The 22,275-nt window shown below is 56.5% G+C and overlaps 1 protein-coding gene across 4 annotated transcripts in view; it reads right to left on the bottom strand.

Annotated features, from left to right (window-relative positions):
• Positions 1–22,275, bottom strand: part of GRIN1 (glutamate ionotropic receptor NMDA type subunit 1) — a 39,166-nt gene that overhangs the window by 12,216 nt on the left and 4,675 nt on the right. For all 4 annotated transcript variants that reach the window (XM_058853903.1, XM_058853905.1, XM_058853906.1 and 1 more), the window contains exons 2-17: positions 21,934–22,068; positions 15,890–16,066; positions 11,009–11,071; positions 10,123–10,223; positions 8,669–8,790; positions 7,871–8,045; positions 6,376–6,520; positions 6,200–6,283; positions 4,879–5,014; positions 3,926–4,053; positions 3,580–3,744; positions 3,240–3,358; positions 2,475–2,587; positions 2,225–2,373; positions 946–1,103; positions 417–578 (exon numbers count right to left, since the gene is read on the bottom strand). In XM_058853903.1, coding sequence (XP_058709886.1) covers positions 417–578; positions 946–1,103; positions 2,225–2,373; positions 2,475–2,587; positions 3,240–3,358; positions 3,580–3,744; positions 3,926–4,053; positions 4,879–5,014; positions 6,200–6,283; positions 6,376–6,520; positions 7,871–8,045; positions 8,669–8,790; positions 10,123–10,223; positions 11,009–11,071; positions 15,890–16,066; positions 21,934–22,068 — 2,132 coding nt within the window. The remainder of the gene's footprint in view (positions 1–416; positions 579–945; positions 1,104–2,224; positions 2,374–2,474; positions 2,588–3,239; positions 3,359–3,579; positions 3,745–3,925; positions 4,054–4,878; positions 5,015–6,199; positions 6,284–6,375; positions 6,521–7,870; positions 8,046–8,668; positions 8,791–10,122; positions 10,224–11,008; positions 11,072–15,889; positions 16,067–21,933; positions 22,069–22,275) is intronic.

Below are 22,275 nucleotides of genomic sequence, written 5' to 3'. Positions count from 1 at the left end.
ACAGGAGCAGCCAGAGTTGAAAGAAAAAAGCCCTGGGTGACCAAGCCAGGGCAGTGCAATGCTTGTTGGATAGGCTGAGTCCTGAGGGAGGAGTGGGGAGATGGCAGCACCCACACCCTGCTCATCTGTGCTGGATGGCCCCTGCTGCTCTCTGCCAGCTTTGCCTACACCACCACTCTGCTCCCTGCCCTGCTCTGCCCTCCCTCCTGTTGCCTGCTGCTTGCCCAGCCCTGAGAGCCAGAGCTGGTGCCCACCCCGGTCACTCAGTGCCCCTCTGTCAGGATGGGAGGGCAGCCCCAGTGTCCCTGTCCCTGCAGAGCTCTGGAGGGTGGCTGGCAGTGCCTGGCACGAGGCTACTCGTGTGCCAACACATGCAGGATTGGGGGCAAGCCCCGTGCCAAGAGGAGAGTACGGACTTGAGGATGGCCAGGGAGACGTTCTGCTTCCAGGGGCTGTCCTTGCGCATCCCGATCCCGAAGCCGGAGCGGAAGAAGAGCTCCCCCGTCGTCACCAGGTCACACTTCTGGGAGGCCTCAAACTCCAGCACTGCCGAATCCCAGATGAAGGCGTGGAGCTTGCTGGACACGGAGGGAGGATGGAAGGGTCAGGCTGGGCAGCCCAGCTTGTCTGCACCTCCGTGGGAGCAGCGAGGGCGCTCCCAGCTCTGTTTAAACACTGAAGCCACCCAGCCTTGCACCGAGAGAAGAAAAGGGGCCAGAAAGAGGGGCCATGGCCCGGGCTCTCACTGTGCCATCCCCCCTGCAGACCTTGTGCTCCCACCCAGAGACCTGGGATGCACCAGGACCGGGCAGATCCTCCCCAGCCCCAGCTGGGCGGTCCCACTAAGCCGTGCTTTAGCTGCAGCTCCCTCCAGCTTAGCCCGGCTTTCTCCAGCCCCTGCAGCTCCCTGAAGCCCTTCCCAGGCACGGTGCTGGCCCGACTCACTTGTCCCTCACTGCCTGGATGGCCTCGGCAGCGCTCTCGTAGTTGTGCTTCTCCATGTGCCTGTACATGGTGCTCAGCTCCACCTGCCGTCGGAAGTAGATGTCCACGGAGCTCTGCTTCACCGTGGCGTAGATGAATTTATCCGAGGGGTTGCGCAGCTGAAAGGCAAGGGTAGGGCTCTTATTTTTGCTGTCCTTCACCAGCAAAACTTTCTCACTCCAAAGCTGTTTCCTAATTCCCCGTCTCCTCCAGGGACCTGTTCCCTAGAGAAGACCTTGATCTCCTCCGAGGATGCTGTGGGGCAGTGAATGCCCTGGGAGCGTGGCGCTGGGGCAGGGGATGCTCTGGGGCAGGGGCACGGTGGCACTGAGGCTGCAGGAGGCCTGTGGCTGCCGTGGGACTGGCAGTGCCCTGGGATGCTGTGGGGCAGTGCCCTGGGATGCTGTGGGTCAGTGCCCTGGGATGCTGTGGGATGCTGTGGGGCAGTGCCCTGGGATGCTGTGGGGCAGTGCCCTGGGATGCTGTGGGGCAGTGCCATGGGATGCTGTGGGGCAGTGCCATGGGATGCTGTGGGGCAGTGCCCTGGGATGCTGTGGGATGCTGTGGGGCAGTGCCCTGGGATGCTGTGGGGCAGTGCCCTGGGATGCTGTGGGATGCTGTGGGGCAGTGCCCTGGGATGCTGTGGGGCAGTGCCATGGGATGCTGTGGGGCAGTGCCATGGGATGCTGTGGGATGCTGTGGGGCAGTGCCATGGGATGCTGTGGGGCAGTGCCATGGGATGCTGTGGGATGCTGTGGGGCAGTGCCCTGGGATGCTGTGGGATGCTGTGGGGCAGTGCCCTGGGATGCTGTGGGGCAGTGCTGCTGCAGGGCATGTCCCTGCATTCCTGGGCTGATGAGCTGTGGCTATGTCCTTGCCAGAGCAGGAAATGGATTTGAGGCATGTGGGGAGTATTGACTGCACCGCAGGGACGATTTCATTAGTTCTAACTCATCCATAATGAATAGTTTCCTCGCTGGTTAGAGGAGGCTCTCCAGGAACGGGCAGTTTGACTGCAGACAGGCTGTTTGTGGACAGGCTGTTTTCCTGCTGATCCCTGCCTACCTGTGTCCATTCCCACCCAGAGCAGGGACTCACACTCATCACAGCAACCCAGGCAGAGCTCCCTGGGTCTGCTCCCCCTGCCCCAGCACAGATCACAGCCGTGGTGATCACGGCTCTGGGACCACAAGCCGTGTTATACACCCCAGGGAAGGGGAAAGCAAGCGGGGGTCGTTACCCGGGGGTCGTTAATGCCTGTGATCCTCTCCTCAGGTCGGTCTAACACCAGGAAGGCTGCCAGGTTGGCAGTGTATGAAGCCACAATGATCATAGCAAAGCCAGCCCACACCATGCCAAGGATACGGGCAGAGAAACTCCGGGGAGCACCTGCAGGGGGAGAGGAGAGATCAGAGCGGCACCACAAGGGCTTGGCAAGCTCAGAGGCTGGGCTGCAGGGCAGAGCAGCTCCCCTGGGAGCTGTGGCTCACCTTCTCCAATGCCAGAGTTCAGCAGGACTCCCCAGGAGAACCACATGGCTGAGGAGAGAGTCAAGGCATCTTCCTCCTCCTCCTCACTGTTTACTTTGAACCGGCCAAATGGGCTGGAAAACAAGATGAAGAACCCTTCTCATTCCCCTCACCCTGATTCCCAGGGCTCCCCAGTGTGCTCCAGGTGTCCTGGTGCTGCCCTGTGTCACTCATTCCTACAGACCTTGTCCCAAGCAGCTCTTCCTGCTCTGTCCCAGTGCCTGGCACATCCCCGTGCTGACCTGCAGCCCTGTCTGCCTCACACTGCTACACTCCCATCACACTCTCCCCAGAGCAGAAAGATTATCTGACCCTGGTCAGCTCAAGCTGATCACAGAGGGCTCCCTGCAGACCAGCCATCAAAGCCTCTGGGCACAGGGCTCAGGCAGGGACAGGTTCTCTTGCCCTCAGAGGAGCTGCCACAGGGCCAAGGAAGGATGAGAGGAAATCCTCTCAGAGCCCAGCAGCTGACGGTCCCCTTGGTCAGGAATCTGCACAGCACCTGGTCTGACAGGTGTGTTCCCACATCCCCACATATCCAGATCCTTTAGCTTTGGCAGCCAGAGGGGCCAGGAGCCTCAGGCCAGGGCTATGGGGCAGAGCAGCTGGGTCAGGTCCCTGTGAGAGCCCCCAAAAGGCTGCAAGACTGTGCCCAAGCAAGGGACCCGGTTCCCAGGAGCACCTCCCTGTCCCCTCCAGATCTCGAGTGGCCCCAAGTGCACTCACCTGAATCGGTCTAAGAGGTACAGCATCACTGCCACCACGTGCACAGACAGCCCCACCAGCAGCCAGAGCGTGCTCTGGAAGGGCTGCATGAACGAGTCCAGGGTGCTGCGGGGGATTTCCTGCACACAGGAGAGAGGGGAACAGCGCTGGCACCCCCTAGGGCTGCACCCTGCCTGCCTGGAGGGATCCACAGGGGCCCTGCCCTGCCCCAAGCTCCTGCTGCCCAGGAAGGGCCAGGCTGGTGCAGACAGGAGCCTGCAGGGGCTGCACTGGGCACGGTGCAATCTGGGAATGAATGAGCACCTCCTGTGTTCTACAAAACATCCCAGCCACACCATACCTTCTTCACGAGGATGGTGAGGCCCTGGTACTTGAAGGGCTTGGAGAACTCAATGTACTGAGCCCGCTCGTTGTTGATGGTGAGGGGAGCCACGATCATGTCTGCTTGGCCGCTCAGCAGCTCCCCCATCATCCCGTTCCACTCCTTCTTGTTGCTGTTGTTCACCTGCCAGGAAACCGAGGCTGGGTCAGACTCCTGCCCCGACACACATCCCCCACCAGCCAGGACCCTGCACGTTTTAGGGATCCTGCTCTGCCCTTCCACCCCACCCTGCTCAGGAGAAGGGCGTGGGGGTGTTTCAACACACGATACAGGCAAAGAGAGATCACAGGCTGCCCAAACTCACCCGCTCTTGGGTACCAAATTTACCATCAGCCACCAGGTGAACCTCATAGGTGAAGTTCATCACCCCTGCCAGGCGGATGAGCAGGTCGATGCAGAAGCCGTAGCAGCACAGGGCCACGGTGGGACGGCCTGGGGAGGGACAGGACAGGGATGAGGGGACAGCCCTTGGCCAGGGAGCCCACACAGGCTCCGTGCCTGTCCCCAGGGAGAGCAGCCTCCATGTGGGATGCAACCACGTTATCCTTCAGGGCCATCTGCCTGACCACCCTGTGTCACTGCCTCTGTCACCCGTGGGTGTTGGCAGGCTGGGGACAAAGGGGTCCCGTTCCTTTGCCATGTCCCAGCCAGGTGGGCTGGGAGGGGGTGCTACCCACCCACTGCAGGGCAAGGAGTGGGCTCGGTGCATGTGCTGGAGGAGTTCTGCATGAGCCCAGCAGGCTGAACACAGCCCAGGACACAGCTCTGGAGGGAAACTGTGCACAGGAAGGTGTGAGGAGCCAAGGGGATGCCCTTCAGGTGGATTTGGGCAAGCCTGGCATTGCTGAGCAGCTCCCACCCCACAGCAGGATCCACTCCTGATCCTGACACAGGTTTCTGGGACAGTTTGAAACAGGTGCTGTTGCAGTGAAGCACATGCTAATGTGCCTTGGGGCCCTTGCTGCTGCTGGACATCAAGGCAGAGAGAATTGGAACATGTCAGGACACAGAAACTTGGGATGCAATCCCTCAAAGCAGCCCTGGAGCCCATCCAGAAGAGAGACAGTGGGAAAGAATCTGCTGGGCTCAAGCCCCTGGGTGCCAGGGCCCAACTCCTGCACAGCACTGCTGTGAGGCTGAGCTGCTGGGGGGCTGCTGGGGGCCAGCTGTGCTGTCACCGCTCTGGGCCTCCTGTGTGACTGAGAACCCTCCCTGGGACCTCTTCTTGGAGTGGAAGTCCCCACCAGACCGAGTTACCTGGGATGGTCTCATTGGGTCCAGTGCAGAAGACCTTTTTGACAGGATCTCCATTGATGGTGAATTCCTCCCTGCACGTCCCATCTGCCTGAGTGGGCTTCACATACACAAAAGGCTCTTGGTGGATGGTCACAATCTGTGAGGTGAAGCACAAACACCCTCTGGTCTGTGTTTCCCTCCAGAGCTCCATTCCCATGCTGGGAGCTGGGCTGCCCTCTCCACAGGAGCTGTGGTGCCCTCCCCAGCTGTCATCTCAGCCCAGCAGCAGCACCTGGCTTTGGCACAGGGAATCAGAGAATCCTCTAGGCTGGAAAATACCTTTAAGATCACAGAATCCAACTGTTAACACAGCATTGCCAAGAAGAACACCAAGAACATTTTCTTTCCTTACAACCCAAGGTGAGGAGTGTCTTCCTTCATGTGGTACTTTCAGCTGAGCCTCAAAATCTCTTTCCCTACCAGGAGACTGATGGGAGACACCACACAGCCAGGCCCAGTGCCTGGAAAGGGGCTCTAGATCCTGTCACACTGCCCCAAGAGAATGCAGGTGTTCCAGCCCTGCCCTGGACCTTTCAGAAAAACAGCAATCACAACATACCCACAGCACCTCGTGGGAACAAGGGCTCACTGCCAGTGGGAATGGGATTTCACCTGCTGGACAAATGAACAGCAGGACAAATGAATGGCCATCGTGGTAAAATCAGCCTGGCCAGGATCCAGCCACTGAAGTGGGATCCAGCCACTGAAGGGGCTGCTGAGCAACACTTAAAAGAACAGCATGAGAAGCAAAGCAAGACTGGAAGGACCTGATGCCAGTGCTACCTCCAGCTTCTGGCCATCAGCTCCCCTGGGACCTCCTGAGTTCAGCCTCGCAGCCACCAGTCTATCCACCCTCCACAAGAGGGTTTAATCTTTTGGATCTGTTTCCACCTGCTCTCTGCACTGTGCAGCAGAGCTGAACCATGCCTTGGCCAACAGAGCCCATCCTTGTGTTTCTCTCAAATCTGTGACAGGTGTCCTCTGGCTCCCATGAGAAATGGTCAACACCTTGTCCCTCCACCCTTTCCGTGCTGTCTCATTTCCACTTCCCACCTGTCTCTTTCCAAAGCCAAGGATGCCTGCCACCCTAGCTAGATTGACTCCAGCTGAGAGCTGTGCTCTGAACATCCTGTCATACCTTCTGTTTCTCTCCCATATCCTCTCCTGGCCCTGCAACTGCTGCTGCCAGCTGCAGAGCAGCCATAGAGGTGGGAGGGAGATGAAGTCACTGCCTGGCATGCAGAGAGTGAGAAGCCCTGCCCCTAATGCCATTTGCTCTTACCTTCAACTTGGTTGACATCTGATAGCCTTGAGGTTTCTCAGTTTCCCCCCCTGGCCAGATGATCTTCCTGTCGTTGGTCAGGACCTGATGGATCCCGAAGGAAGCAGATGGACATGAGGCCAAGGTGGACACCCCAGTGCCCAAGCCCTGTTTCCCCAGTCCAGGCCTGCACGTACATTGCTGCCGTTGTAAATCCCAACCTGGACCAGTTTCCGATTCTGCAGGTTCATGATGCTGTAGTTGGCAAACTTCCTGTCCCCGTCCTCGTTGAACTCCACCCGGCCAGTGACACCCTCTGAGTACTTGGAGGACATCAGCACCCTGTGGAGAGAAACACAACTGGGACAACCTGGAACAGCTGCTGTGCCACTGAGACGCTTCACAAGGCATCAGAAAGGCAAATGCCTCCTCTCAGTTACCTGCCATAAGCTCACTACCCTGTACAAGTCCAGCCAAGGCTGGTCTGTTTACAGACCTGTGGCCATCCCCTCCTGGTGCATGGAATCAGTTTCCCAAAGGTTCTCTGTCATATCTGCTGCCATTGCCCCTTGTTCTCCCCCAGATCAGTCCCACTCTTCTCTGGAATGATGGGAGGAAAGGACACTTTCCTCTGGGGCTTCCCTGGGAGATGTGCCCATGCTACAGCTTTGGTGCTGTGCCTGGCACCTGCCCATCCCAGCTTGGCTAGTGGCCCAGGCACACACAGCCACCACCAAGGAGAGAAACAGCCCCCAGACCCTGGAAAGGTGATAGAATTGCCTGAGCCACTTGTGAAGAACAGCCTTGACTCACTCATGCCAAAGACTGTCACTGCAGGGGATGCCAGAAATGCCTCTGAAACAATCTGCAGGCTTTGCAGCTCTCATGCTCAACAGAACGCAGATCTGCAGGGAGTGCTGCACCAGGGCCCAGCCCCTGTGGCCCCAGCACCTGCAGTGCTGCAGGAATTGGGGTCTGGAAGCGCATGCAGGACCTGCCATCGCCCTGCCCTGGCAGCAGGACCCCTCAGGCACATGCTCCTGTCTGTGACACCCCAGCTCCAAATCCACAGCATGTCCCAAATCCACAGCATGTCCCAAATCCACAGCATGTCCCAAATCCACAGCACAACCCATGCATGGACATCTCTTGCCACCAAGCCCTGCTTGCAGCGCTGGATCCATGCCACAGCCCCTGGAATGTTCAGCAGGAAACCAAGATAAAATGGGACAGAAATGTCCCCCTACCTTGATTTGGCAGAAGTCCCCCTCTCTCCCACTTTCACCCATGGAATTAAGCTCCAGATTGGAGGAGACCATGGTCCCAAATCTTTTCCTCCTAGAGGGAATCTTTTCCTCCTTACCTGCCCACACATCCCAGCTGTCTAAGCATTGCCCAGGGTAGCATGGACTGAACTGGTGCCAGGCACCAGGATGATGCCTAAAGAGCCTGGAAAAACTGGGTGCCATTGCCTGAGCCTGTGTCTGGGAGAGTTTTCTAGGGGAGATGTAGCCCTCACATCCAAACCATGCAGGAGAGTCCAGGCAGCCCTGTGCCACATGCCCCAAAGCTTTAGTGACAGATGCCCTGAACAAAGCCATGTCCTCCTGCACTTCTCCACATGCTCCCACCTTTTCCAGCTCTCCCCCACCAGGTCCTCTGCTCCCTCCAGCAGGACCCTTTCCCCAATACCTCTTAAAGAGGGGTCCTGTTTTCCAGATGTTGGTGTTGCCCACGCAGCCCCGCGGTGGGTCTGTGATGTTCTCCTTCTCAAACAGGTCATGCACGGCCTGGGCCACCACGGCCACAGCGTCACTGATGTGGGCTGACTCGTTCTTGCCATTGATGAGCTGCAGGCCGATCACTCCTGCCGAGGGCAGAGGGGAGGGGTCGGCATTGCTGGGACAGCGAGCACAAGGCTGAGCATCCCCTGGGTGCGGCGGGGAGCTGCCCGAGCCTCCGCAGCCCTGCCCCGGCCCCCATTCCCCGGGGGACAGGCGGCTCGGACACGGATTTGGGGCGGCAGCGAGGCCAAGGCCGAGTGCCCAAGCCCAGAAGGGAGCGGGGGGTGCGGGAGCCTCCGTTCGGGACCAGCAGGGCACCGCTGTCCCACAGCCCGAGCGGTGCCGGGGAGGGCAGGGACCGCTCATCCCGGCTCATCCCGGCTCATCCCGGCTCCCTCAGCTCGGGAGGTGCCGGGGAGGGCAGGGACCGCTCATCCCGACTCCCCTGGGCTCCCCCGGTTCCCCAGGCCCGGTTCTCTCAGCTCCGGAGCTGCCGGGGAGGGCAGGAGCCCCCGATCCCCCCGATCCCCCCGATCCCCGTTCCCCGGGCCCGGTTCCCCCAGCTCCGGAGGTGCCGGGCAGGACAGGGACCGCTCCTCCCGGCTCCCCCGGTTCCCCCAGCTCGGGAGCTGCCGGGGAGGACAGGGACCGCTCATCCCGGCTCCCCTGGGCTCCTCCCGGCTCCCCCGGTTCCCCCAGCTCCTACCGTCCGGGGCGTAGCGCAGGGCATTGCCCGAGATCTCCCGCTCCCCCACCAGCCACACGTAGCCCGAGCCCGTCATGTTGAGCATGGCCGCTGATCTGTACACCGTGGCCGCGTCATCCTCGCTGCAAAGACACCAAGGCAGCGCCCGTGTGGCCCCGGCTGGCCCCGCTGTCACACGCCAAGGGGGTGGCGGTGCCAGGCAGGACACCAGCCCGGGTGACCCTGCCTGCTGGGCACTGCCTGAATCCCGCATGCCATGGGAACCTCACTGTCCGCCTGGCCTGGTGCTGCAGGTGCCAGCGCTGCCGAGCACCCGCACACCTGGACAGTGTACTGTAGCCATGGGGCCACCACGCTCCCCAGCACCCACACACTGTGCTGTGGCCACGGGGCCACCACGCTCCCCAGCACCCGCACACTGTGCTATAGCCACGGGGCCACCACGCTCCCCAGCACCCGCACACCTGGACAGTGTGCTATAGCCATGGGGCCACCACGCTCCCCAGCACCCACACACCTGGACAGTGTGCTGTGGCCATGGGGCCACCACGCTCCGCAGCACCCACACACCTGGACAGTGTGCTGTGGCCACGGGGCCACCACGCTCCCCAGCACCCGCACACTGTGCTGTGGCCACGGGGCCACCACGCTCCCCAGCATCCACACACCTGGACAGTGTGCTGTGGCCACGGGGCCACCACGCTCCCCAGCATCCACACACCTGGACAGTGTGCTGTGGCCACGGGGCCACCACGCTCCCCAGCACCCCTACACTGTGCCATAGCCACGGGGCCACCACGCTCCCCTCGCTCCCAGCCGGGCCAGGACACAGCGTCTGTAAGCACAGCTGCTTCTGCAGCACAGCCAGCCCTGCCAGGAACTGTGTCTGCCTGGCCAGCAGACATCATGGCTTCATCATCCTCAGCATCCTCAGCATCCTCAGCACCATCATCATCCTCATCATCCTCATCATCCTCAGCATCCTCAGCACCTTCAGCACCCTCATCATCCTCATCATCCTCAGCACCCTCATCATCCTCATCATCTTCATCACCCTCATCACCCTCAGCACCCTCATCATCCTCAGCATCCTCAGCACCCTCATCATCCTCAGCATCCTCATCATCCTCAGCATCCTCATCATCCTCAGCATCCTCAGCACCTTCAGCACCCTCATCATCCTCATCATCCTCAGCATCCTCATCATCCTCATCATCCTCATCATCCTCATCATCCTCATCACCCCCAGCACCCTCATCATCCTCATCATCCTCATCATCCTCATCATCCTCATCACCCTCATCACCCCCAGCACCCTCATCACCCCCAGCACCCCCAGCCCCGAGGACGGGGTTAGTTTCTCTCAGGAGCTGTCAGACCCCAAATCACGGTGCCCCCAGTGCTGGCAGCGCTGCAAGAGAGGAAATCGGAGCGGGGAGGGGAAGGGGCCTCACCTGGCAGAGAGGATGATGACCCTGGCTTCCAGCTCCTTCGCCTCCAGCAGCAGCGATGTCACATTTTTGGTTCCAGGGTCAAACTGAAGCACTTTCTCAGCCTGTGATTAGTGTGAGCAAAGCTGGTTAGTGAGTGAGCCCCAGGACTGGTGGTGAGAGCCATGCTATCTAGAAAAGGGTCAAGAGAATTCATTAAACTGCACAAAAGTCTGCTAAATAAGGTTGGTTATAGTTATTTTTTTTTTCTTTTTCTTTTCTTTCTTTCTTTTCTTTCTTTCCTTCCTTCCTTTCTCTTTTAAGGTTTTGGTTTTTTGGTTGTTTAATTTTTTAATTTTTTTTTTTGCACTGTGCATGCAAACTGAAGTCAATCAAGACCCAAAAAGAGGCGTGCATTGTACAGGAAAGAGAAAAAGGCTTTGAAATGCAATTGAAAACTCAAACGAGTGTTGTTTTTCAAAAACATGGGAAATGAAAAAAACATATTGCACAGGGTTAACCTTTGGGAATCAAAGTGAGCAACTTACACCAAGGAACCGTTTCCTTTGGGGAGGAAAGGGGGTTGGTTCAACTTTTCAAAAAAAAAAAAAAAAAAAAGAACTTGCAAGTTAATTACTGGTTCACATGCATGTTTCAAAAAGAAATCCTTCCAGGGTCAGCTGGCTAAGTTTCCATTCTCAAGTCCAAACCAAACTATCTCAACATAAAAACGTGCTACCAAGAGACATAGTCATGGATATATTTTTTTTTTTCTTTCTTTTCTTTTCTTTTCTTTTTTTCTCTTTCTCTCTTTTTTTTTTTTTTTTCTTTTTTATTTTTCTGTTGGCTGTGGCTATTTTTCATTTGCTAGTTAGGTTGGTGGGCGGCGTGCATTTCCATGCATATATACCTTGGGTCCTCGCTTGTTGTCATAGGAAAGTTGGTCGAGGTTTTCATAGTTCCTTTTTTTACTCTGATGAATAATGTGCACAGAGAAAATATGTAGACACAGAAGAATATTATAAACAGTTGAAAATGACGTGTAGTAAAGCAATCCAACATCCACCTCCTCCTCCACTGTTTGCTAAAGGGTCTCTATAACGCTGGAGCTCGCAAAAACCACTGTCAGGAGAGATTGTGCCTCAGCTCTCCCGGGAGTCACGGAGCAATCTGAGAGCAAAGCCTGAGTGGCACAGCTGGTGTGATGCAGTTGCATTTTCCCTTGAGGGACTGGGGAATTCTTCAGCAAGGAATTTTTGTCTTAAGCTCAGAAACAATCTAAGGGCCTAAGTGGTTGGGTTTCCATGGAATTACTGTGGAAGTAAAGGACAAAATGTTGTGTACGGAAAGTGCTGGATAAAGACAAACTGTTACAGTTAAGAGTATTAGCATTACTAGTGTCACTATCAGAATTACAATCCTGTCCACACAAAGTCAGGTGTCTCAGCTGAACCTCTCACCCCCTGAAAGGAGGGAGCAGCTTTTTCAGCTCTGTTGACATCCAAAAGAGAAAGATAAAGTTCTCTAGGTCCCGTGTTGGCTCAAAGCGTGGCGATATGGAGCAATGGTGAACATGGGATGAAACTGCAGCTGTTACCTGGTCCCTGGGAGGGCCAGGGCACTGATGGCTCTGTGGCACATGGTGGCCCTGGGAGGGCCAGGGCACTGATGGCTCTGTGGCACACGGGTGGCTCTGGGGAGGGCCAGGGCACTGATGGCTCTGTGGCACATGGTGACCCTGGGGAGGGCCAGGGCACTGATGGCTCTGTGGCACATGGTGACCCTGGGGAGGGCCAGGGCACTGATGGCTCTGTGGCACATGGTGACCCTGGGGAGGGCCAGGGCACTGATGGCTCTGTGGCACATGGTGACCCTGGGAGGGCCAGGGCACTGATGGCTCTGTGGCACATGGTGACCCTGGGGAGGGCCAGGGCACTGATGGCTCTGTGGCACATGGTGGCCCTGGGAGGGCCAGGGCACTGATGGCTCTGTGGCACATGGTGACCCTGTGGAGGGCCAGGGCATTGATGGCTCTGTGGCACATGGTGGTCCCTGGGGAGGGCCAGGGCACTGATGGCTCTGTGGCACATGGTGACCCTGGGGAGGGCCAGGGCACTGATGGCTCTGTGGCACATGGTGGCTCTGGGGAGGGCCAGGGCACTGCTGGCTCTGTGGCACACGGGTGGCTCTGGGGAGGGCCAGGGCACTGATGGCTCTGTGGCACATGGTGGCCCTGGGGAAGGCCAGGGCACTGCTGGCTCTGTGGCACATGGTGACCCTGGGGAGGGCCAGGGCACTGATGGCTCTGTGGCACATGGTGGCCCTGGGGAGGGCCAGGGCACTGCTGGCTCTGTGGCACATGGTGACCCTGGGGAGGGTCAGGGCACAGCTGGCTCTGTGGCACACAGTGGCCCTGGCAGCAGGGTGCCATAAGCTGGCCCTAAGCACGGCTAGGGGGGCTCCCTGCTCGCTGTTCTGCCTGGAGCGTGCCCGTGGGGCTGGGGGTGTGTGCTGACCCCCTGGAGATGGGACTGGAGCAGAGATCCTGCTCCTGCCCTGCTCTGCAGCCTCAGCTGCCAGTGCTGCTCGGCCCCAGAGGAGCCCAGGGCAGGGCACCCAGTGCTGGAGCTTTGCTGTGGGGCAGGCAGCGTGCTGAGGGTCCCCAGCCTCTGCTCAGAGCCCCAGAACCTTCCTGGAGCAGCCCCTGCGGCCAGGACACCAACAGCAACCTGACAGTGCCTTCAGGAGATGGCTTGGCAGGTGCTGGTGGGACACAGTCTGCCATCTTCTCCTTGACCCTGCCCCAGCTGAGCGTCCCTGATCTGTGTACGTGGGGTGTGGGACTCAGCTCTACCCTCATCTCCATTTTTCCAGAGCCTGATGGCAATGGATCCCTGCCAGGAACCCAACCCTTTGCACCCCCAGGGCACAGGGCTCCATGTTCCCAGGTTGTTCCTCAGACAGACAGATTTCTCTTCATCTTGCTTTCCAAACCAATTAACTTGCCTCTTCCTGAGCATTCAGGCCAGTCTTTGGCAGGACATCTTGCCAGGTCTCCTTTCCATGCAGTCTGAGATCTTTTCTTTCTTCCCCTTGGATGCAGCCCAAAATGTTTTTCATTACTCAAAGAAATTGAGTCCTGGCAAGGGAAAGTATCTGAAGAGGCAAAATCTGCTTGGAGCCCAGGTCTGCCTTCATTTCTGATGACTCCCACAGCAAGGATTTCTGCAGTGGCTTCTTAGTGGCTTCTGCTGGGCCTGCAGTGAGCCTGGAGTTAATGACTGCTACAAAGAGACCAGAGATACAGCAGGAATGTTCTCCAGTCAGGCAACACTGGTCACTTCTCCCCAGGCACTGTCAGTGCAGCCAAAAACTCGGTCATCCATGCTGCAGCCTCCAGCCAGGGATTGATTCCTGGGATGTGCTGGCACCTTGGGCCAGGCTGGTCAGCTGGTCACCTCTCCCTGTCACTAGTCCTGTAACTACACTAATAATCCTCTTTTTCCCATTTCTCCATGTGGTCCTGCAGCCCTTCTCTGATCCTCTCATTTCACACAGGGACCAACAAATCAGAATTTCCCTTTCCACCGTGTGCTCCTGCACTCACTCCAGAAATGGTCACAAAGAGCAGCACTGTCCCAGAGAAAGGCAGGGAGCACAGCAGGACCTGCCAGCTCTGCTTTCACCGTGTCCAGCACCCCCTTCGAGCCCCAGGAAGCCCATGAAGGAGCAGAGCAGGGCTGGGTGGAGCAGCAGCTCCAGGGCTGGCCAGCACAGCCTGAGCGCTGAGCTCGGGGTGCTGCTGCAGCTGCAGTGGTGCCTGCACCGCACACGGGGCTGGCACTGACCCTGGGGCAAAGCCATGCCCCAAAACAAGAGCTCAGGTGGGCAGGGGAGTCTCTGAGCCTGAGCAGGTCCTCCAGGTCCTCAGGGGCTGTGATCTGAGCCTTGAAGAGGTTGAGATCAGCAATCCTGCCTGCTCCATCCCCGGGGCACAGGCTGCCCTTGCAGAGGCTGGGGAGGAGCCCATGGTACACCTTGATGGCATGGAAAGAGTCAGCACATCAGTGATCAGAAAAGAGACTGGAGGAAGAGGTGGAGGAGGACAGGAAAGCCCCAGTGGGGTATTTGCCACCTGCAGAACCAGTCAGACCAGTCTGCCTGACCTTTCCTCAAAGGAAACAGAAACAAGAAGCAGTGGCACACCCCAGGGAGAAGACAAGGCAGAACAGGTGCCCCAGGCTGGAGAGTGGCCCCAGCATCTGCAGCAGCCCAGGGGCTGCCAGAGAACACCAAGACATGCAGTAGATGCAGTGCAAATACGGGGAAGGTCTGAGGACAGACCCTCCCTCCCCAGATTTCAAGCTCCAGATCTCACAGGCTTTCCTGCAGGGTGGACAGGCTGAAGAAGAAATGCACCCTGTGCCTGGGAGCACCACATGGGGCAAACAGGAGCTGAGGCACGAGAGGGAACAGCAAAATGGGATGCACAGGAGCTACAGGAAAACAGAAAGTGCAATTCAAGAGGAGGGATGAGGGACTGACAGTGGCTCTCCCTGGATGAAGGGCTTTGTGCAGGAAGAGGCTTTGGAGGAAAACACCGTCCTGCTGTCACCCAGTGGGGAGCTGCCTTTGGAGGCAGGAGGGTCCCTCTGTGGAACATCAGTGCCTTGTGACAGCCTGAGATGCAGCAAGGATGGAACTTCTTAAAAATCACTGCCAAAATCAGGAGTCTGCAGGTCAGTGTGGCTTGTGCCAGCCTGCACCCCTGCAGCAGCTTTTCCTCCAGGAGGGTGACAAAGAGCAGTCACAGGGTCCCATCTCTCAGCTCAGCCACCAGCTCCAACCACAAGAAGAATCTATGGCCACGTCTCCTCAAGAGCTGAGACTGCCGAAGGCCCAGCAGCTGCAGGTGGGGCTGGAAAAATCAGGTTGGGGTCCCTGGCTGTGATCCGGGAGGGAACATCCCCGAATGGGTGCCTGCGCTGATGCTGCTGGAGGCTTGGATGAACTCGGACTCAGGGGACCTCACCCTGCCCAGGAGCGAGGACGTGCTGGGACTCCACCCCACAGGACAGGAGGTGGTTCCTTGCCTTGCAGATTGCAGCCAAACAGCTTCCTGTGCTCTCCTTCTCTGCTTGTCTTGAACACTTGTTCACTTTCTCTCCTCTGTGCTCTGTCCTCCTGTGCCTCGGGGCCCTGCCCTGCCTCCCTCCCTGCTGCTGCTGGCCCTGAGAGCCGGTGCAAGGTCCCTGTCCCACCCTGTGACAGCATGGGGTGCTGGGCAAGCAGCGTTTGGCATGTGCTTGGATGGAGATGGGAACGGGCTCTACCGAGAGGGTCACTCCAGCCCTGCCCTGCCCCTCCTAAGCACTAAGCTGAGCCCCAGGAGCCAATTCAGAGCTGCTTTTCGGGGTGGCTTTGGCACTGCTGGCTCTGCCTGGCCCCGGGGTGGCTGCAGGGGGGCAGCTGCTTCCCTAAGACTGGTCCTCTCCTTGGGTGGGAAACTTGGGCAAGGCATTTGCAGAGCTCCAGGTTATCCTTCCCTTCATTTTGTAGTCGATTTACATGTAGGAGATTTTGACCATGGCAAAGCAAGTGAAATGAATAAAGTACAAAGTTCTGTCAGGTACTAGTCAGACACTGTTGATGCTTTAAGCATGTTAGCCATGTTACAATGGAAAGAAAAGGTGTTTTACATACAGAAATCTACATACATACAACAGCCCAAGACTTCTAGTTTTGTTGTTGTTGCTTAAACAAAGCTACAAGACAATGTTCAGGAACTGACCTTGGACTCTTTCTCCTCCAGGAGGGTCTCCAGCTTCTTTTGTGCAGCACGACCCTCGTGGTCGTCGCTGACTATCAGAATGACGTGGTTCCAGTTGAAGACTCTCATCATCTCAAACCAGACGTTGGCCTGGTGAGAGTAAGGTGGGACCGTGCGCAAAAAGGACAGGTGGATGCTCTGCAAGGGAGAACAAGAGCTCAACACACACTGTGGGGGTGTCAGCCACGTTTGCAGGGACAGGGCTGGGATCACAAAGCCATTTTGGGGTGCACACCTCGAGCTAACCCCTGGGACCTGCAGCCTTCCTTCTGGCTGGGAAGCAAAGCCTGGGTTTGAGTCTGTACCTCTCTGTGGTTAAAGCAGAGCAAAGAGGGGCTTCTGCTTCCTCTCCATAAATGCACAGAGAAGAGAGGCCTGTCGAGCCATGAATGACCAGCGGTGTCCAGTGCAAATATAGCCTTGCCTCCTGACCTTTTCAATAATTACCATTATTAATTAAACAATTAATTCTTTTATGGACATCAAAAAGCAGAAGGATTCCCTTCCAGAAAGCAAGAGGCAGGTACAGGCAGCTGTGTGCTCGTCATTTGCCATGGGAGAAGTTCAGAAAGGCAGTTTTATAACACGGTCCCTGGCTGTTTCTAGGTCAGCCTGTTCTGCAGCAGCAGCAGGCAGAGGAGGCAGCTCTGGAGCCGTGCCCCAGCCTGATTTAAACCTCTCTGATTCGGTTAAAGGCATCGTTATGGTTGGCTGATTGTGCAATAGCAATTCCAGCCTAATTAAGTACAACGCTCTTAGGGGAGCAATCAGACCAAAAGCTGGAGCTGGCAGAGAGCTTTCAAACAAATGCAGCTTGTCCAAAAAGCCCTAGAGTCAAATATTAGGAAGTGAAAGTGCTCATGCTCAGCATGGACCCTCCTTGACAGCCCAGCTACGTGCTGGAGGCAGGCAGGAGCCAGAACTGGAGAGGACAAAAATAAAGCACCATAATATTCCTTCCTCTAAGGCTGAGATGGTTCTCTGCACCAAAAAGGGCTTGTCCAGAGCTGCTCATCCAGAGACCAGACCCAGAATGGGTCAGAAATGTCCTGAATAGGCCAAAGTGATACACACTGGGAAGGAAAAGGCATCCTGTCCCCCATGGACACACACAGGAGGGACAGACACAGCAAATAAACCCTCTTCCTCACACTCAACACGGTGCTAACGTCAAACCAGACCACGAAATGTGCAGAAAATGATGTAAACTTAAACTCCCTGCTCTGCCCAGGGCTCCCTGCTCCTGCCCCAGCCCAAACCACGGGAATGGGGAACAGCAAAGCCACCACAGCACTGGGAACATTTCCTGAGTGTGAGACACTGAGGAGAGGGGTGGGTATTCATTCAGAGGAGAAAACAAACCAGGAGAGCCCCAGCAAGGCTGTGAGAGTATGACTGACACAAAGATCACAGCTACAGGAGAGCAGCTCACCCCACTGAACCAGCACTGGCCCCTGGGGCTGGGAAAAACCCCCATGGGGATTAAAATGGTGTTAAACCAACACAGGGCTCGAGATCTCTCTGGAGCCTGCAGAGATGCCCAGGAATTCCCAGGTGCTGCTGCACACTGCCAGGGGCACACCAGCGGGGTCCAAACATTCTGAATTTTTAATCCCTGAGCATTCTCAATTGCTTTAAGGAAATCCAGGGAAAGTGAAACTGGAAATGGGAAATGGGAAAAAAAAAAAAAAACAGAAGAGAGAAAAGAGCTGAAAAAATAACAGAAGAGCCAACATTAAAAAAGAAATCAGAGAAACACAGGTTAAAACCATCAAAATTCTATAAAAATTCTTTCAATCCCTTTTTGAAATGAAAAAAAAACTCTGTAATTTCCATATATTGCATCCAATTACTTTCTATCTTCCCAACCAGCTTGCAAAAAATGGTGTTTAAACCAATCATGGCTTTCTTCCTTTTTTCTCTTTCTTAAAGAGGAAAAAAATACTGCAAGGTTGTTGGGGGGCAACTTGGTTTAACTGGATGGGATTTAAAGCTCCTTCCAACCCAAAGCAGTCTGTGATGATTCAGTGTGGGGTCAGGACTTGAGAAGTGCAGGTATTTGATTGAAGATTTGATACAAAGAGGAGCTCTTTGGGCAGATCGTGTGTGTGTGTGTGAAAGCACAGAGTGCACACACAGCTGGACCTGCAGAAGGCAGGAGGGAGGGGGAGTGAGGAAGGAAGGGAGTGCAGGATCCCTGCAGGGAGCTGGGCTGCTGGAGCTGTGCACAGCCTGCACCAGCCCGGGGAGGGCTCTGGGGGTGCCTTTGCATGGAGATTTTATCCACAGGGGCCAGCAGGCAGTGCCTGTGTCACATCAGGACCTGCTGAGTGAAGGGTTTGTCACCTCCTTCACTTCTGTCTGCCCGGGGGCTCCCCCAGCTCAGAGCCCATGGCTGGGGAGAGATTTTTCCTACAGGCTGAAGGCACCAATGTGCTTTTGCTTCATCACCTGTGGCAGTGGGGTCAGTTCCCCTTCTAGCAATGCACTCCCTGGCTGAGCCGCCTGGGAAACTTCAAAGAGATTGACAGAGATCCCAATCTGCAAAGCTCCTGAAGATTTGGTAAAATTCACCAGCTGGGCATGGGAAAGAAGTGTTGGCCAGGAAAGGAGCCTGCCCACTGCCCCACACGACAGCTGTGGCTGTGGGAGGGAGCTGAGATAACCGGGATAGCTCAGACGAGTGCAGGGAGGGATTTTGGGGACAGAAGGAGGGGAAGCTCAGATTAAAGTGCCCTCTCTGCCTTTCCCTGCAGTGCAGGGAGGGAGGGATGGGGCAGGGCCACTGTGGGGCTGCTCTGTCCTGCTCCCAGCTGGAATCTGAGAGCCCGTGGGGATCTGCTGGGATGGGGGGGCTCCATCAGAGCATCTGTCCTCTACCCTGGTCTGCTCTTGCACATTCCAGCTGCCCTGCTGGGGGCTGTGCTCCCCTGTCCCAGGGCAAACACCCCTGTGCTGCCCCAAGCAGCCTCTCCTGACCTGTGGGGCCACTGGAGAAGAACTGACCCTGAGCCACTTGTGTCCCCAGCTGTCCCTTCCCACCCTGCCTGACAGGGCTCCTGCTGAGCACCCACTGCCACTGAGACCAGAGCACAAACCCCTTTTTGGTGAACAAGCCCTGTGAGAGCCTGGAATGGTTCCACTGCCAGCAGGAGCCAGAGGGAAAAGCCATCCCCTGGCTGGAGAGACAGACTCACTTCAACTGCCAGGGCAAGGTGCTGGAACTGAAAAACTCTTCAATTCCAGGATGTCTAAACTCCATTTTCCCACTCTTCCAGCAGCAGAGCAGATCTCTTAATTTATGAATTTATCTCCTGATCCTCTGCTGTGATAATCTGCTGTGGGGTGGTGAGGGGCTCACCCGGGGTGTCCCCCCAGCCCCACATGTCTGTCCCTCCTGCCTCCCGAGCTCTGCATTCCCCCAGGCTCTGCTCTCACACTCTGTCATCTCACATTTTCCATGGTGCCAAGCTGTCAGTGTCACCTCGTCTTTTCCAGCGGATGCACAGGAGATATAAACACCCCAATGACCCTGGGGGGACAGGAGCACTGAGGGACCCAGCATGGGAAGTCAGAGGGGGATTTTTGCAATGCTCAGTCCAGGAGATCTCCCTGGAGGGCTCTGCATAGCAATGGACACCACAGTGATGGGAACTACTCTGGTGCCTTTGCCTTGGGACTCCCTCTCTCCTCCAGTTCCCTGCTGACCTCACTCAAGGGGATTGGGATTCCAGAGACCCCTCCCTGGGCAGGCAGGACTGTGCTGGCTGATGTGAGGCTCTCAGTGAAGGAACAGCTCGTGATTTCACAAGATGCACATGGAGGCCAAGCCAGAGTGCTCTGCCTGATGACTGCAATATTATTTCTGGAACAAATTCTTGGATACTGTGAGCATAAAACTCACTTCCTTCAGGTATCTCTGCTGAAAGACTGGCTACAGCTCATGGACCACTGTGCTTGACTGAAGATGCTCTGAGAGCATCAAAAGGTACTGGGCAAAGCTGTCCCTGCCGAGGTCCACACCTTTCCTCCCCCTGGCAGCCTTGAGAGGATCATAATTAACCCAACTTCAGCCCCCGGTGAAATCCAACTCAAATTGTCTGATGCCTCCAAAACCAATTAGGGGCGTACATACAAAGTGATCCTACAAGCTTGTTTCCATAGAAACTAAGCTGAAAGATATGATTTCCTGAATTAAAACAAAAAAGAAAGCAAGCTGGAAACCAAAAAGGGAACAGCTGAGTGTCAGGAGCCAGCCTGTCCTGCATGGGGTGTTCAGAACCTTCCACTGCCCCATCCCACAGCTCCACCCCTCTGTCCCCCACCCCGCTCCCACCTTTGCTGTCCTCTCCACTGCCCAGACATCCTCTGCTCCTCTCCCCAGTCCCTGCCTTTGCCCCCTGTCCTGCTGCCAGTCCCTGTTCCTCGGAGAGCCCCGGTGGGCAGGGGGCTGAGCACGGTGCCAGCCAGGCAGGGCTGCTCTGAGGGGTGCTGGGGTGGGCAGCCTGGGTTCCCCGCCCAGTTTCAGCCAGGCAAGTGTACCCCACATCCCTGAACCTGCTCAACACCCCAAATATTCCAGGGAGGGCATCTCCCTGCCAGCACACTGGGCCACCACTGCAGCCACGGGTCTCTCCTCCAGCCCCGAGTGAGCCAGGTGGGATTTGTGACGCTGCTTTGCAGAAAATGTGTTTTAAAAAGGACAAGACTGGCAGAAGCAGAGGACAGAGCCAGCCCCTCGGGGTGAGCACTGCAGGACAGCCCGAGGCAGGACAGCACAGATGGGCTGTGGGCAGCAGCAGCTGCTTTGCTGGGCACAGCCCTGCAGAGATGGAGCAGAGATGAGGAGCAGGGTCCCCTCTCCCTGCCATCGTGGGCTCTGTGACAAGGACCCTCCCAGGGACATTCCTGTCAGATCTATCTCCTCCCCAGAGCAGCAAAAAGCAAATCCCCCCTGCACACTTGCTGCCAGCTCTGCTGCCATCCCTTTCCATCTACAGCCGTGCCTGGTGGGACCCTGCCAGGGTGTGCAGGTCCCCAGCCCTGGCAGCCACCGTCACCACCACTGCCCTGCTCTGGCTTTGCTGACCTCCCTGCTGGGAGCAGCCAAACCCTGCTGCTCCTCCAGCCAAGCAGTGCTCTGCTGCCTCTTCGGGAGCCTCTGCTCCTCCTCCTGAAATTTGACTTCATTTAGCATGTAGGTGGAGTGACTATTTTTGCACTGAACATTTACATTTTTGAATATTCACATTTTCCAAGCAAAGGCCGATTTGTGCTTCGAAGCAGGCTCGATCTCACCCACAAAGCTCGTGTGCCTGGATGAAATCCTGCAATGGCATTTGGAAGGCCTGGCTCTGCTCAGCTCCTCCTTTTGCTGTTACTAAAGCTTTAGGTGTTTGCCAAATGGGCTGTGAGCTGAGGGCCAGGCACTGCCTGCCCATGGCAGAACCTCATCCAGCCTGGAAGTGTCTGTGTTCCCACAGGGACAGCTGAGACACAGGAATCTGAACCCCTGCCTTGAGTGCTGACCAGACTGAATGTCTGAATGACCAGACTGAAGCCTCAGGGTTTTCTGATCTCTCCCCTACCAATACCCCACAAACCCAGAGGAGTGGATGCAACCAAACAATCTCCAAGCCCCAGGGAGCTCCTGCCCAATGTACAGCTCTGACAGGATCTTCTGTCCCTCCCCAGGCCCCCAGGACCCCCTGGCTGTCAACAGAGAGCAGGAGCCAGCTCGTGCCTTTGCCCTGCCTGGCAGAGCAGCACTGCAGAAATCATCCGGCACTATGTAGGTCAACACTGGCAGCTGCAAAAAAATTATGTACCCTGGAATTCAGGAGAGAGAGAGAGAGAGAGAGAGAGAGAGAGAGAGAGAGCTGCAGGCTGGGCTGCAGAGGATGGACAGACAGACACAGAGTGCAGACATCATTAACCCTCCTGATGGGCACTCTTGGTTTACAGCACATGTATGAGGTACCAGAGCAGAAGCATGCATCAGTTACCTTATCAGAATATATAGACATGCGTGTTGTCAGACCAATGACAGGGATCCTGTAGAAGCCAGCTGTGTATGATACAGGTGTTGGTGTTAGGTGATCGTTGGGAGCAGGAGGGTGACTAACTAATATTGCATAGACCTGTAGGACAGGATACACGACACAAACATTATTTCACGGCAGCGCATCGGCCATCAAGTGTGATTTTTTTTCCCCTTTTCTTTTCTGCAATGCTGAACAGCCCCACATTAACACGATAACGGCACTGGGGAAGCAAAGGCTGTGCTGGGAGCCAGGGGGGCTGTGCCTCGGCTGGAGGTGATGGCTCTGCTCAGGGTGCAATGCCGT

This window comes from Poecile atricapillus, chromosome 20, assembly GCF_030490865.1.
Source record: "Poecile atricapillus isolate bPoeAtr1 chromosome 20, bPoeAtr1.hap1, whole genome shotgun sequence".
Classification (NCBI taxonomy): Eukaryota; Metazoa; Chordata; class Aves; order Passeriformes; family Paridae; genus Poecile; species Poecile atricapillus.
The sequence above is the reverse complement of the archived record's forward strand: the minus strand, read 5'-3'. Positions and strand labels throughout refer to the sequence as shown.